The 13,854-nt window shown below is 44.1% G+C and overlaps 1 protein-coding gene across 1 annotated transcript; it reads left to right on the top strand.

Annotated features, from left to right (window-relative positions):
* The first annotated feature begins 4,426 nt into the window (after positions 1-4,426).
* Positions 4,427-6,045, top strand: LOC120694995 (ethylene-responsive transcription factor ERF039-like). Its single transcript, XM_039978329.1, has one exon. It carries the CDS (start codon positions 4,920-4,922, stop codon positions 5,679-5,681), a length of 762 nt encoding a protein of 253 aa, XP_039834263.1. The 5' UTR covers positions 4,427-4,919; the 3' UTR covers positions 5,682-6,045.
* Positions 6,046-13,854: the final 7,809 nt, after the last annotated feature.

Genomic DNA, 13,854 nt, shown 5'->3' with positions numbered 1-13,854 from the left:
CAAGTTATGGAAGAAAAGCAAAGCCACTGACAATGACAATGACATCGTCCCAGACACAGAAAAGGAAATGTTATGCGCAGATGTGAAATGACACTTCAGTGTTTCGGTGGAGCACGAACAACTATTTAAGGATTGGGTCATGAAGAAGATGGCTATTGCGTTTCAGACGTTCAAGAAAAACTTGAACAAAGACTAAGTCGAAAAGGCCCCCCCAGACTTTGAGAAGGACTTCAAGAAACAACATCCTTCCTGGGATGCATTTGTGCAATACAAATCGTCCAAGGACAGTGAACAGTGAACAGCACAAGCCAAAGAGAATGCGAGCAAGAAAAAACACTTCCATCATCTTGGCCAGGGAGGTTACAAGTCGGCTATTCCGAAGTGGCAGAAGATGGAAGAGGACCTCATTTCAAGAGGAATCCTACCGGCAACCATCAACTGGCCGCTGCGAGCAAAGTATTACTTTTATGCTCACGGAGGCACATTGAACATGGAAGATGGCTCGTTTGCCACTAGCGACGCCATAAGAGAAGCGGCCAACAAGCTCGATGACACACTCAAGGCCGTGTCAGAAGGCAGCTTTAAAAATGATAGAGAGAAAGACGAGCTGACGTACGCTCACGGGACACCCGAACACATGGGACGTGTTCGAGGCATGGGCGTAGTTCCATGGAAGCATGGTTTCAGTGGTGACATAGATACATATCGAAGCCGACAGCGAAAAAAAGCTGAAGCCGCAGAGAAGTTGTGTGCCCTAGAAGAACAGGTTGCTTCGATCGAAGGTGCAATTGCAGCTAACTAGCCACAACAACCAGAAGCCAGATCAATGGCTCAGTTGGAGACTTGCCCCGCCGGCTCGCAGCGTCGTAGCAGCGTCGCTTCAACGGAACACCCAACCGCAGATCAAGAGAAAACGGTTGCGGAACATTACTCCGTGGACGACATCACCGTGAGGACCCCCTGTGAGCTTCTATATCAGCTCAGGAAAAAAACTAAAAGTAGTCGCTCACGGGGTTGCTGAAGTCCCTGTTCAAGGCGGGACAATCCATGGCATGGCGATCCCAGAAGGATATGCTAGAGTCATGATTGACCGTGTCGAGAAAGGATGGGAAGACCTCGACCTCGAGATCCCTAGAGGCGATGGAGAATTGGAGTTAGGACAGGCCCTCCACACTTGGATCTGTTGGAAGAAACAGTATATAAGAATTGCAAGTAGGGATCCTAGCCCGTCTCCGAGGTCACCAGCTGCTCAAGGGTCTCCGAGGCCCATTGTGGATACACCGTCACTGCCCGCAGCCCAGGACCCCAGCGTTAGTCCATCGCCGTCACCGGCCGCTTCTGGGGAGCCGAGTGTTAGTCCGCCTCCGCCACCTCCTCGCCCCGCAAAGAAGAAGGAATCTGCTTGGGTGCCGCCACCGCCACCTCCAAGGCCGAAGAAGACCCAAGAATGAAAGAAGAAAGAGAAGCCCCCGCCAGAGAAGTCAGGTCACGAAATGACTGATGAGGAATTGACTGCTTGGGTGCAAGAAGACGTGCGCAAGCAGTTGAAGCCAAAGAAGCCTCCGCCAAAGGAACTAGTGGATCCAGCAGCAAAGAAATTCTTTCTATCCATGATGTGCCAACCAAAGCAAAAAGAATTGATGTCGGAATACGACCGCTCGATTACAAAATTATGGGAGAAGAAGAGTAATCGGAGGTACAACCAAGTCCCCAAGCTCCGCGAACAACCCAAACAAAGGGTACCCGATCTCAAGGTCCTTTCAAAAGAGGATGCGGCACTTGCAGAGTTTGTGGCTGAAACCGGGCTCACAAAAGCTCAGCTGGAAGGGAAAGAAAAAGTCCCAGTTCATGAAGGAGCAGGCAGAAAACCATTTGTACTGGGACAACCTCTTATGTGGCCAGAGTTGATTGACATGCTACCAACAAGAATGCGTGAGTTGCATAACTGGTACTTGAAATATTCTTCAGAGGGAAATATTATGTTCGTTGCTCGCATTAAAGATAGCCATTTTCAACGGGGGATGGACGATGTATGGATTGACTGGTACTTCAGAGGGAAATCTGTGGGATCTATACCATTAAGATGCTCTAGACAAGTCCCTCCTCAGTACATTCTGCATGTAAGTGTTTCCTCTCTCATTTCTATACTCTCTAGCTATACTAAGTCTGTGGTTTCTCATCCCATCCTCGTATTTCTAATCGAGTAGGATGAAGGTGCAAGAATGCCGAAAAAAAGGGGATCTACAACATCGGCTTCATTGATCCACATGTCGTAAATGAAGAGTCGGTACGCAAATGGCCAAATCGCACCACGAATATTATATTCATGGCCATGGATAGGCAGCATGCTTGCACATTCATTATATTGCCGTACAACTTCAAGTGAGTCCTTTAACTTTTTACATCACTTCAATTTACCATAAAAATTTAAGTGAGTCCTTTAATTAACTTCTTTTCATCACTTCAATTTCAACAGCTTCCACTGGATCTTGCTTTCTATCGAGATCGATCGGTCCCGAGTTGTGGTGTTCGACTCCTTGCGGAAACCAAAAGAAGAGTATCAATCTCTCATAGACATCCTTCCAAAAGTATGGGCTTGGTTGATCCGTAATCACATAGGAGTCGCGACACCGCCTTCTGATCTTTATATCAAAACTGACTTTCCGGTACAATACATATCGCGCATCTAATGTGATTTCATTAAACGTCATGAATATTTCATAACCCACATCTATATAGTGTTTCAGACAGAAGCAAGGAACCAACCTATGTGGTTACTATGTATGTGAGCACATACAGTGTTTTTGCTCCTCCACCAAGAGGATGACACAACAACAATTCGATGTACGTGTTACATTAATATATAACAATTTCTTTCATTTAATTCCATGGAGGTACTAATAGAAAATTTTGGTGTTTTCACTTGACAAATTTGGTGTATGAAGGAGTACCTCATCGAACCGGAAAGAATAAGGGCAATTTAAGAATCACTCTGTGAATTCCTACAAGATGAGGTCATAAATCAAAAAGGAGAATTTTATTCAGATCAAAGATAAGCGTGGGTCGACTTGATAGAAACAACCGCGGGGGCGACGACGACGACGACGACGAGTATTATTCTCCTTTTTGGATACTTGTCGGAAAAAACTAATCATTATGGCTACTTGTAAATATTTTTGCACTCCAAATTACTAGTATAAGTACTTGTAATTAATGAAGTGTATATCAATATAATATGTATATATAATTGCTTTTGTTTTGTGCGAACAATATATATGAATGCTAGATACGAATGCAAATATGCAAATGGCTACGAAATACGAATACTAATTAACTAAAACTAAAATGATAAGAGGAGAAATGCAATTAAAAGGAACAAACCAAAATAACACTTAGTACCGATTGGTCCTGACTCGCCAGGAGCTGCGACGTGGCAGGCAGTTTAGTACCGGTTGGTATTACCAACTGGACCAACCGGTACTAAATTGCGCATTTTTGTACCGGTCAGCCCGGCCGGTACTAAACGCAGGCGCGTTTAGTACCGATGGGGCGGTACCGGCCGGAAACCGGTACAAACCGGGGGTTCCCGACCGGTACTAAAGGCCTCTTTTCTTGCAGTGAGAATAGGATATGTGAGTGGCGGTGGGGGAGAAAGGAGAGGATTGGTAGGAGAGATGTACGAGCGGAGGATGAAAATATCATGGGTGCGGGGTATCATCACCGGGTCGTATTACGAACCGGCAGTGATGAGACATTTGAGGATGGATTCTGTAGTAGTGAATATAGCACTGTTTTCCGGAGATGTTTATATTATATTGCATTATATTGACTTGTTGACGCATTAGACGGGGAGTTGTGTATATATATAGGTGAGACTTTATCAATATTTCTTTCGAGAAAATAGAACATAACTTATTCGAAATTGGGTCTTCTTCAATTTGTGGTGTGCACCTATTTATCGATGATGATCTGACGGCTCACAATGCTGCCCAATCAAACACCGAATTTCAAGTTCCTGGGATATATATTTCAGGCGCTTTGGATATAACAGCTCCTTCGTTTATTTCTCTATTTTCTGAGGTTGGCAATTGCATATCTACGTTCCGAGTAAGGGAGGATGGAAGAAAAAAAGTTAAAGACAAGCCAACAAGTTAAACACATAGGAATATTGAGTAAAATGCACCGGCGACCCCTGAACTTGGTAGGGGTGTTATCCCGGTCCCCAAACTTTGAAAGTGCGCATCTAGGTCCCTAAACTTATTAAGTAGTTTACGTGAGGTCCAAATCACTGTTACGCTTGTTAACCGTCAGCGTGTCAAGTTAATTGGACGTTGAGGTGGACTAACATGTGGGGCCGACATGTCAGATCCACCTCCCTCTGCCTTCCTCTCCTCCTGGCCACTCCCTTCATTGCCGCTTTGCTCTGCCAAGTCGGCCTCTCTTCTCCATTGCTCCATCTCATGTCGCTGCCGAAGCGCTCGCGCTGCCAGTGGAGCGGAGCAAAGCAGGGGAGCAGAGCAGGACGTGGCGGAGGGGCGCGGGGTGTCGAGGGGCAAAGCAGAGCGATGTGGCAGAGCGGCGTAGGGTGCCAAGGGGCGGAGTAGAGTGGCGCGGCCGCGGGCGAGGAGCAAGGAGCCGCCCGTATATTTTACTCTAGGAGTATTATTTAAAAAACAATTTAAACGCATGCATATAAATAGAAATATATAATATAAGTGCGATTTTTCCCATTAATCTCTGTCTAACTTTTCTTGGCGATGTATTAATCTCTGTCTAACTTACCAGCCAGCCACTACAAAAGGCGCCCCCTCGAGTGGCCTTCGTTCTCACTCATCCGTCTCTGCTTTCTCCTGAAGCAGGTCCATCTTCAAAACACTAGCTAAGCTGCTTAGCTAGCTACCCGCCCCAAGAAACGTTCCATGCGAGCTCGCAATTTAGCAGAGCTCGCAATTGCAATCGAGCTGAGGCAGTCGTCCGGGGCCTCGTCCTCGCCGCCGCAGTCGCCAGCTGAGGCAGAGCCCCGGCGCAGCCGCCGGGGAGGCGACAAGCGAGCGCGGGACGCCGGCGGCGGGAACCACCCGTCGTACCGCGGCGTGCGGATGCGGGCGTGGGGGAAGTGGGTGTCGGAGATCCGTGAGCCGCGCAAGAAGTCGCGCATCTGGCTCGGCACGTTCCCCACGCCCGAGATGGCGGCGCGCGCGCACGACGCCGCCGCGCTCGTCGTCAAGGGCCCCGCCGCCGTGCTCAACTTCCCGGAGATGGCCGCCGCGCTCCCGCGCCCGGCCTCCGCCGCGCACCGGGACGTCCAGGCGGCGGCGGCGCGCGCCGCTGCCATGGAACCGCCTGCGGTGCCGGGCGCCTCCGCCGCGGCCGCCATTGCCGCACTGCCCACCTCGGCGCCGGCGCCCCCGGTGGCGGGGCAGCAGGAGGACTACGAGCTCGAGGCGATCGTCGAGCTCCCGCCGCTCGACGAGGACGCCGCCGAGCTCGTGACGATCGGCGCCACGCCGTTCTCGTTCCACGACGCTGCGGAGGTGTCTTGGTGCGTCCCGGAGTCGGAGTGGATCGACGGCGGCGCTGGCTACATGGCGGCGGCGCACGACGAGCTGTTCGGACTCTGGCCGGACGGCGACCACGGCTGGGGCCAATCGGTTGGTGCCCTCCTGTGGAACTTGCAATAATTTCTGGTCGGTCTGCTAATCAACTAGTGTGTAATTAACTCCGATCCTGTCAATCTCTTCTCCTCACAGTTTCTTCTTCTCTTTCTTCTGAATGAACTGTAAATAGGGAGTTGCAACATCCGACATGCTGTAGTTTCAGGAAAAAAAAAAGTTGGCAACTTGCTATTACTTCAAAAATAAGTTGCTACTTGCAGCTGGGGTTGAATAGCTGTGTGATCTTTCGGCGTCTCTTTCATCGCCTTTTGTCGGTTTGGAACACGCTTGTCTTCTGAGTTCTGAACTTTTCTTTCTGCTTAATGGGCGCTATTGTTGGCCTAATAAAAATGTACTCCCTCTGTCAATCAATATAAGACGTATTTTGATCTTTGAGTTGAAAATACCAAACTTTGCATGCATTTACCAACGATTAGTCAAATTATGTGTGTGATTCGTGTACAAACAATGCTTGGATATATTCGTATTCAAAAACGTTTATCTTATGATCGATGTTGTTTCCATACAGCTGATGAGGATATATTGTAAGAGAGAAATGAATGGTAGAAATCTACTCTTTTAAATTCTTTAGTACCTAGGTAATGCATCAGGGTCCGTTCCACACTATTTTTGGGGTAAATTAAAGGATTCTGCTTTTGCACTTTACTCATCAACTTCAAGTACTCCCTCTCCTTCAACTTCGCAAATAATTGCGCGCAGTACTACAAAATGGCGGTGTTTTACTTCCTATTGGGTGCTCTCTTCTTTCTGCTTATTGCAGCTAGTGCAAGGAGAGCAGCAATGTCACTTGTAGTAATAGATGTGGTACTATGAAAGGTAATGTACGAGGCACAATCATGCAGTAAGTGCGACAACTCTTTTATTTTCTGTCTGCACAATTGCACCGTTTGAGAGAGTACACTGGTGTACCCCTGTGTGTACATGAAGGATGCAGAGCAGGTACAGTACAATAAACCTCTACTGGCCAGTACACATTTGGTGCTTGTGTTGAAAGGAGGGGGGAAATCATGCAAAAACGTCCAATTCCTGCATACAAATATCTACCTCAATACAAATGCAAACTTAGGCCAAGTTTGTTTCCGATTATAATCGGCTTATCGGTGGAAATAAGCGATAATCCCACTAAACGCCTCGCTTATTTTCGCTTCTGTGGTAATCTGCTTCAGAAATTTGAAGTACCAGAAGCAGAATCGAGCTTCTCTAGACCATGCTTCGATTATAAGTTCGATTATAAGTTAAGCGAAACAAACAGGACCTTAGTACGGTATAGATGTTGCCAGCTTGCCATGTCCTGACCCTATGACAAGTCGCCATGCATGTTTGTTGTCTGTTCCTCCAATTGTTTCATCTTCCCTGCTGCCCTGTTCTTGATGCCAGCGTCAGCAACGTCGTCCTGCACAAAAAAGCTAGAAAAAATCATCAACTTAGCACCACACACTTGTGGTTGGGAGCGCAGAGAGGAGACGACACATGAACGTCAGGAGAGTCCAGCAAGTCCAAGGTCCTAGCTAGAGTCCTAGTGGGGGCTATCCTTTCCATGAAGCACGAAGGCTTGTCTGTACTGTTCGCATGATCTTATCACTGCCGTGCACATCCCTGTCCGAACGGACCGGTCCATTTGTAGGCTCTATAGCCATACAAAGCTCGGCACAAGACATTTCACATCGATCCCTCTGTACTTGCAAGAACCTCTTCTCTCCTCGAACGTGTGGAAAAAGGAAACGGCACAGAGCTGTAAAAAGGTGGTGTCGATCCAAGTGCAGGAGGGGACGGGTTGTGGGTTCGCAAAACAGATTTTGCGGTTCGCAACTGGCCGCCCCTTAACCCAACAATATCACGGTTATATATTTTGTAATATAAAGTCTCTGGATCGATCAAGCAGAAGAGATACTACTACTCTTTTTTTTATTTACATGTCATATTAGTTTTGTTCTAAATCAAATCTAACTAACTTTGACCAAATTTTATTTCATCGAATGCACCAAGGGATATATGCTGATAGCTTGGACTTGGATAGTATAGTTGATGCTGAAGTTGGTCACATTTAACTTAAGACAAATCTAATACGACATGTAAATAAAAACAGAGAAAGTATACAACATTATTTATTTTTTGTTAATTATTTCAGCCGCGTTCTTGTTCTCACCCAAGTTGCTTGAGCAAATAATGGAACCTATATTAGTACGAGCTGTGTATACATGCATGCTCCTACATAGGAGTATTAGCTAGGTCCATGGACCAAGCGAATGATTGCTGCATAGAAATGGAGCAAGTTGACCATGCCCCTGTTTCTCTGGAGCATTCTTCCAAACTATCTCTGCTCCGGATAGATCAACCCAGAAGTCGATTGGCATGCTGCCACATGGTGTTAGCTCTGGTTAGTATATATTATCTCCTGATGGGGAGGTCTATCAAGCTCAAGCGGAACAAAGTCCCAACTGTATTCGGCGCGCGTGTCGTATATGTATATCGAACAAGTGGCCTGAGTCGATCTGATTCAGACCATATAATTCCAGGCACTGTGCGCCTGCGAGCATGCATGCCCTGTTGCCTGTGTGTGTGACCAGTCCAGTCCAGGCATGTGTGCGTGGATTCATGGCTGTACGTGTGCCACTTAAGCTAGCGCTGACTAGTCATCAGACCTGTGCACTACTTCGTCACTCGCACCGGGAAGTTTCACCGCACCTGCTGCGCGCGACTCCTCCCCTCAGTAGAAATTCACTTCCCAAGTGGATTATTCACCGTCCGCAACGGTACTCACGGCTGCAAACCGTCTTTTTCTTGTGTGTTTCTAATTTCCCTGGGTGTTTTTTAGCAACCCACAAGAAAATTCATCTTTTCTTGTGGGTTATGAAAAAACTCACAGGGAAAACCGAACACACAGGGAAATACACATATTCTTGTTGGTTGAAGAGAAACTCTCAGGGAAATTTATGTACACTCAGGGAAATTTATTACATTTTCTTTGTCGGCTGTAGATCCACAGGGAAATTCGGATTTTCTTTGATGGCTTTGAAAAAAATCACGGGGAAATTTATATACACACAGGGAAATTTAAATTTTCTTGTCGGTTGTGGAAAAAAAAACTCCCAAGGAAATTCATGAAATCATAGTAACTTATATATAGTTCGTGTTTCTTCTTTTAATCTTGGATTAAAACTTGTTTGTGGTATTTCTCCCTCATATAAATTCCAAATTTGATGGTTCTTTTTCTTATTCTTTTTTCTAGCTAAAATGACGTTCTTTCATTTAATGTTATTTATTTGTATGATTATTGCAGTTATTTTGAATTTTAACATATGGTTTATTTTCTTCCACCCAAGTAGAGAATAGAAAAATATGTTTTTGTATAATAATTACTGATGTAACTTCATATTTGATAATATAATTGTAAATGTAAGATTGTGTCCAAATTTGAGGTTCATATAAATTAAAATATTATGAGGTATTCAAATCTTAAAGTTTGACTTGAGTTATATGAAACTAAGTGAGTGATGTGTCCATTTATGAACAAAGTATAGTCCAATTTTATTATAATTTTTTGAACTTTTATTTTAAGCTTCTACATCCATGAAATGAGTCTATGTAAATTTACAGAATTTTTGGAGATATTTTAGGTATTATTATCATTATTGTGTAATGAGGTTGTAAATAGAAGTTTTAATTGTCTCTAACAGACATTTGCATTTTTTATCCATTTTTAGGATATGAGCTATAATATAATAGACGTCCTTAAAATCTATTTTTAGAAACTTTTAAATACTTTTGAGATATATATGTGTTTGAATTGTAATTATTTTCAATAAACACACATAAATTCATTTAAACTGCTGAAAATAGTAAATTTTTCTTTTCATGTTGTTATATCCCTGAGGTTATTTCCTGTCGGTGTACACACAAGAAAATTATTTTTCTATTTTTTGTCGGTTTTTTGTATTTTCCTATGTGTATGTTGACCCTCAGGGAAATCCCAGTTTCCAGTAGTGCATAGAATCCGAGTAATGGAATATATAATAACAAGTGGTTACATGATCGATCTCATAACTTATGCTAGAAAAATTTTTGCGGCAAAATTTTACTGTTATGTTTCATTTGGTGAGTTATAAAAAAAGTATTATGGGCTGGAAATGCCCGCGAAACCCTAGTTAAGTAGTTATTAGCTGGAAGTTCAGAGCATGCATGGTACACGCATAAGGTTCGGACCAATATCCTCTGCAGTGTTATTCTAAATGCTAAATTGTAAATAGTCGGCCGCCTGCTATTTAGCCCATTATTCGAGAAAAATGGATGTTTAAACGGGCAAAACTACCATTTAAATAGTCAAATTAAAACAACCGATTAATAAAAGGAAACGTGTACCATTGTGCAACGTTTAAAAGGTCTGTAAACAGTATGCGCGACTCGGGAATCAAACCTGAGATGTCTCACCTCACGCATAGCTTCCTTACCACTCCACCTACACAATACATTTGACTTTGAATCGGATGCCTTATTTTTAAACTAACTCGTGAAAATTCCTTTAGTCCCGATTGGGATTTGGGATCTTGTACGGCATGTCAGGCGGATCCATGGCACAGATCCTATCCATGGCACGGATCCTCTCCGCCGTTGCCGAGTGCGGAGTACACGTAACGTAACACAACATTCCTCCAGTCCTATTATTTTTCCTGTAGTATTTGGTGACCACCATATATATATTTTTGTCATTTCTTTCTCACGCTTAAATTATATTTGCAAACGAATTGAAGGTTGCTATCTGGTTTTGTTGGATTAATTTGTAGTTGTACGTGCGGCTTGTGCTACTGAGTCTGTGTGTTTTAGGTTTTCCCCTCCAATCATCCAATTGGTGGGTAGTATTTAGGGTGGTAATGTGTCATGGTCTTAGTGGTCTCTTCACAGCCCAATAAAATTTTTAAATATTTTAGTTCAAAATTATATAAGATTATAACTCAATTTTTTTAGAGTCCGGCCATTAGATTTTTTAATTCAAAATTTTGAGCCCTTTACCACCCCTAGTAGTATCTCTACGTGAATCGTTGGTCGTCCACTTGATCTGCGGCGTTATTGAGAGGCAGCTTTTGCTTGGTCACAACTCACAAGCAAATTAAATTTGATTTTTCGCGTGGCCAATTCATGCTAAAAATAACAAAAACTAGATGACAAAACATGCTGTGTCCATAGGTTTTCGTTCGATGGCCATGGATTTCTTTTTTGAACGCAAAATGGCCATGGATTTCATTGAGCTCGAACCGGGGGCTAAATCTATCTTGGTGGGTCCGGCCGGTTAGCTACCAGCTTTACGGCCAGTTGGCGGCCGGCAAGAGTGTCAGCAGCAGCAGCGCCAGCCGCTCTCGGTTGTCGACAAGCCGATCAATCAGAGTTGACCACATATATGCCCGGCCACGCTTTCTGGTAATTAATTAGTTTAAATCGCGTTGGAACATATGTGATTTTCCGCTTGCTACAGGATTCAAAGCATGGAAGGAAGATTATTTTCGATAAATAGAAGATTAAAGCGGATCCAGCTATGGCTTCTCTGGTGGTTTGAGTGGTGAAATGTCTAAATTGCCTTTCCCTTTTTTTAGTTCTTTCTACATTTTCTTCTTCTCTCTCCTTTTCTTTTCCCTTTTTAGTTTCTCTTCCTTTTCCTCTACTTTTATCATTTTATTTTTTTTCTTTTTTTTAAGATTTGAACTCCAGTTTCTTTTTTGGATATATTCTTGAAGCGACGCTATGATTATCTATTTACCTTACCACACACGTTTATTTTAGTCAAAAACAAAATAAAAATTCAAAAATAAAAAAGTTAACATGGGCTCCGCCGGAGACCTTGTGGCCACCGCCGGTAGAGCCACGCCGCGCGTTGCTGGCGCTGGGCTTCATCCCGAACTGGCGGGCGGAGCTGGCGTGTTCCCTCCCCGATCATATGCCCCAATATTCTAGCGCCAACTCGTGCTGCCTGTGGTTCACTGCTGGTGAGGCGGCTAGCGGCGCCCGCCTCCTGGATCTCTGCGTTGGTGATTGGAACAGACTTCTTGCTTAGTTTACGTAGTGCTCGACTGTGATACGGGAATAGGAGAGGAGGGGCGAATCATGCATTTTTGCTTGGACGGCAGGACCGGAGCAGCGAATGGCCGCGGTCATGGAGCACGGGCGGTAGAGACTGGAGAGGAGGCAGCGAGTCTGAGAGATGGCGGCGCGTATCTAAGAAACGGTGATGGGCTGGTCTGAGCGGCGGCGGCGGGATCCCCCGACTTGGGTAGGATTTTATAGCCGATTGCGGGAAAACAAAGTGTCTTTCATTTTTACATAAGTTATTGAAAGACCAAGAGACGGAAGAAACTTCCGTAACTCCCATCATTATGCCACTGAAAACTTCGTTCATCATGCATGCAGCCCTATACTCATGCCCACAGCCATAACTCCCACATGCAAAGAATAGAAGCTCTCCTTCCGCATGCAAATAGGAATAGAAACTTCCTTCATCATGCAGACTTCCACACTTTAAGATTGTAAACTCCTCTATTTACTCTGGCTTGAGTGGAAAAACATTGCACATGTGTAGCATGCCTTGTGGCAGAATGAATGGCCAAGATGTAGTTGCATACCTAAGATTGAACGGCTGTAACAAAACGGGTGATGTGGCTTAACGTGGTTTTAGATAAATCACAATTAATGATGCTAAGTGTGGGGGGGGGCTCTTCTTATATGTTTTATAGATAGAGTGGCTCATAAATAATTTTGAGTTCAACCTATCAGCAAACAAATAAAGTCTTATATGTGTACATCAATCAGAGTTCGCAATATTTTCGTAGAACTTCAAGAAATTTTGCCGATCGATCTTTAGTAGAGACTCTTTCTTGTAGAAAGAAAAAAATAAAATTAAAATTAAAATGTGAGGATTTCCTGCACATATATAACATTACTGAAATTAAGAAGAAATAGTATGCCATGTACACCACTAGAACGTAACTAGAACATGCATAGGTCGCTGTCATATTTGGGTCATATAAAAAGCCCGTCCCTATTGTAGCGAACACACAACACCAGTACACCACTAGTATTAATTATTGTGCTATACACACTGTGTGTGTACACTGTACCAACAATCATGTTGCTGGACACCGGCAGAAGATAATGACTCTATTTTGAAGGCAACGATCTGGGGCGAATACGTAGCTCAATTGTCTCCATATATTTGCGATAGTATTTTATTTTTTATTTTCATGGAGAGTGTGTGTGTGAGAGAGTACTAGTAGAGAACTAGCCATTGCAAACGAGCTGTCACTGCCAGTTCTAATGCCTCATCACCACCGGTTCTATAGTTGCTGGATGTAGTTTGCCATTGGAACCGGCGGAGATGTGCCTCATCACCACCGGTTCCATAGTTGGCCGCCAGTTTTCAAACTGGCGGTGATGACCCCTCCCCCCTATCACCATCGACTTAAATCCAACACCCCCAAACCGGCGGTGATACTCATTTCGAACCGGTGGTGATGGCGTTGGAGTAGTGGTAGAATCTGTGATAAAGTTTTATGGCATTTGGTAATAAAAAAAACATACTAGTTGGGCCGGGACTGTTAAAAAAACACCTTGTTGAAGTTTGATTAACATAGAGCATTTTGGCAGCTAGCACACCCAAGCTGGGAAACCAGATGTATAGTATTGTTGTTTAAGAATAGCTTTCATGGATTCCCATCCATTTAGCAATATAATGAAAAGGTTATCAAGATTTTGAGAAAGAAAAACTGGCATTGCACTTCTGTTTAAAACACATAGAAATGGCAAAGTCAAGCGAAGATTTTGCAGCGGATGGACGACAGAAATAATGTTAGAAGACCTACATAATATGCTATAAAAAGGCAATCGAGTTGGGTTCGCCCCGCCCCCAATACAGCTAACTTACTTTGTACATGATCAAATTAGGTTAGTCTCAGTGGAAGTTTCATGGAAACAATTATCTAGACTGAGAATGAAATAACTGTGTCAGATAAATTTTATGGTGATGAAACTTCCCTCATATTGTGGCGTTGTGACATTGCATCCTAAGTACGGGCGTGTGTGCCCCCTCTCTCTCGGTACCACACAGTGTACACGTAATTGTGACACTGGATCCTAGGTACGGGCGTGTGTGCCCCCCTCTCTCTCCTGCTCCGGATCAATGAGTTCTACAGATTCA

Source organism: Panicum virgatum, chromosome 1K (assembly GCF_016808335.1).
Source record: "Panicum virgatum strain AP13 chromosome 1K, P.virgatum_v5, whole genome shotgun sequence".
Taxonomy (NCBI): Eukaryota; Viridiplantae; Streptophyta; class Magnoliopsida; order Poales; family Poaceae; genus Panicum; species Panicum virgatum.
This window is presented reverse-complemented; position numbering and strand designations above follow the sequence as displayed.

Bases quoted from the DNA above. Each gene is read 5' to 3' on its own strand.
- LOC120694995 (XM_039978329.1), top strand. From the start codon at position 4,920: ATGCGAGCTCGCAATTTAGCAGAGCTCGCAATTGCAATCGAGCTGAGG.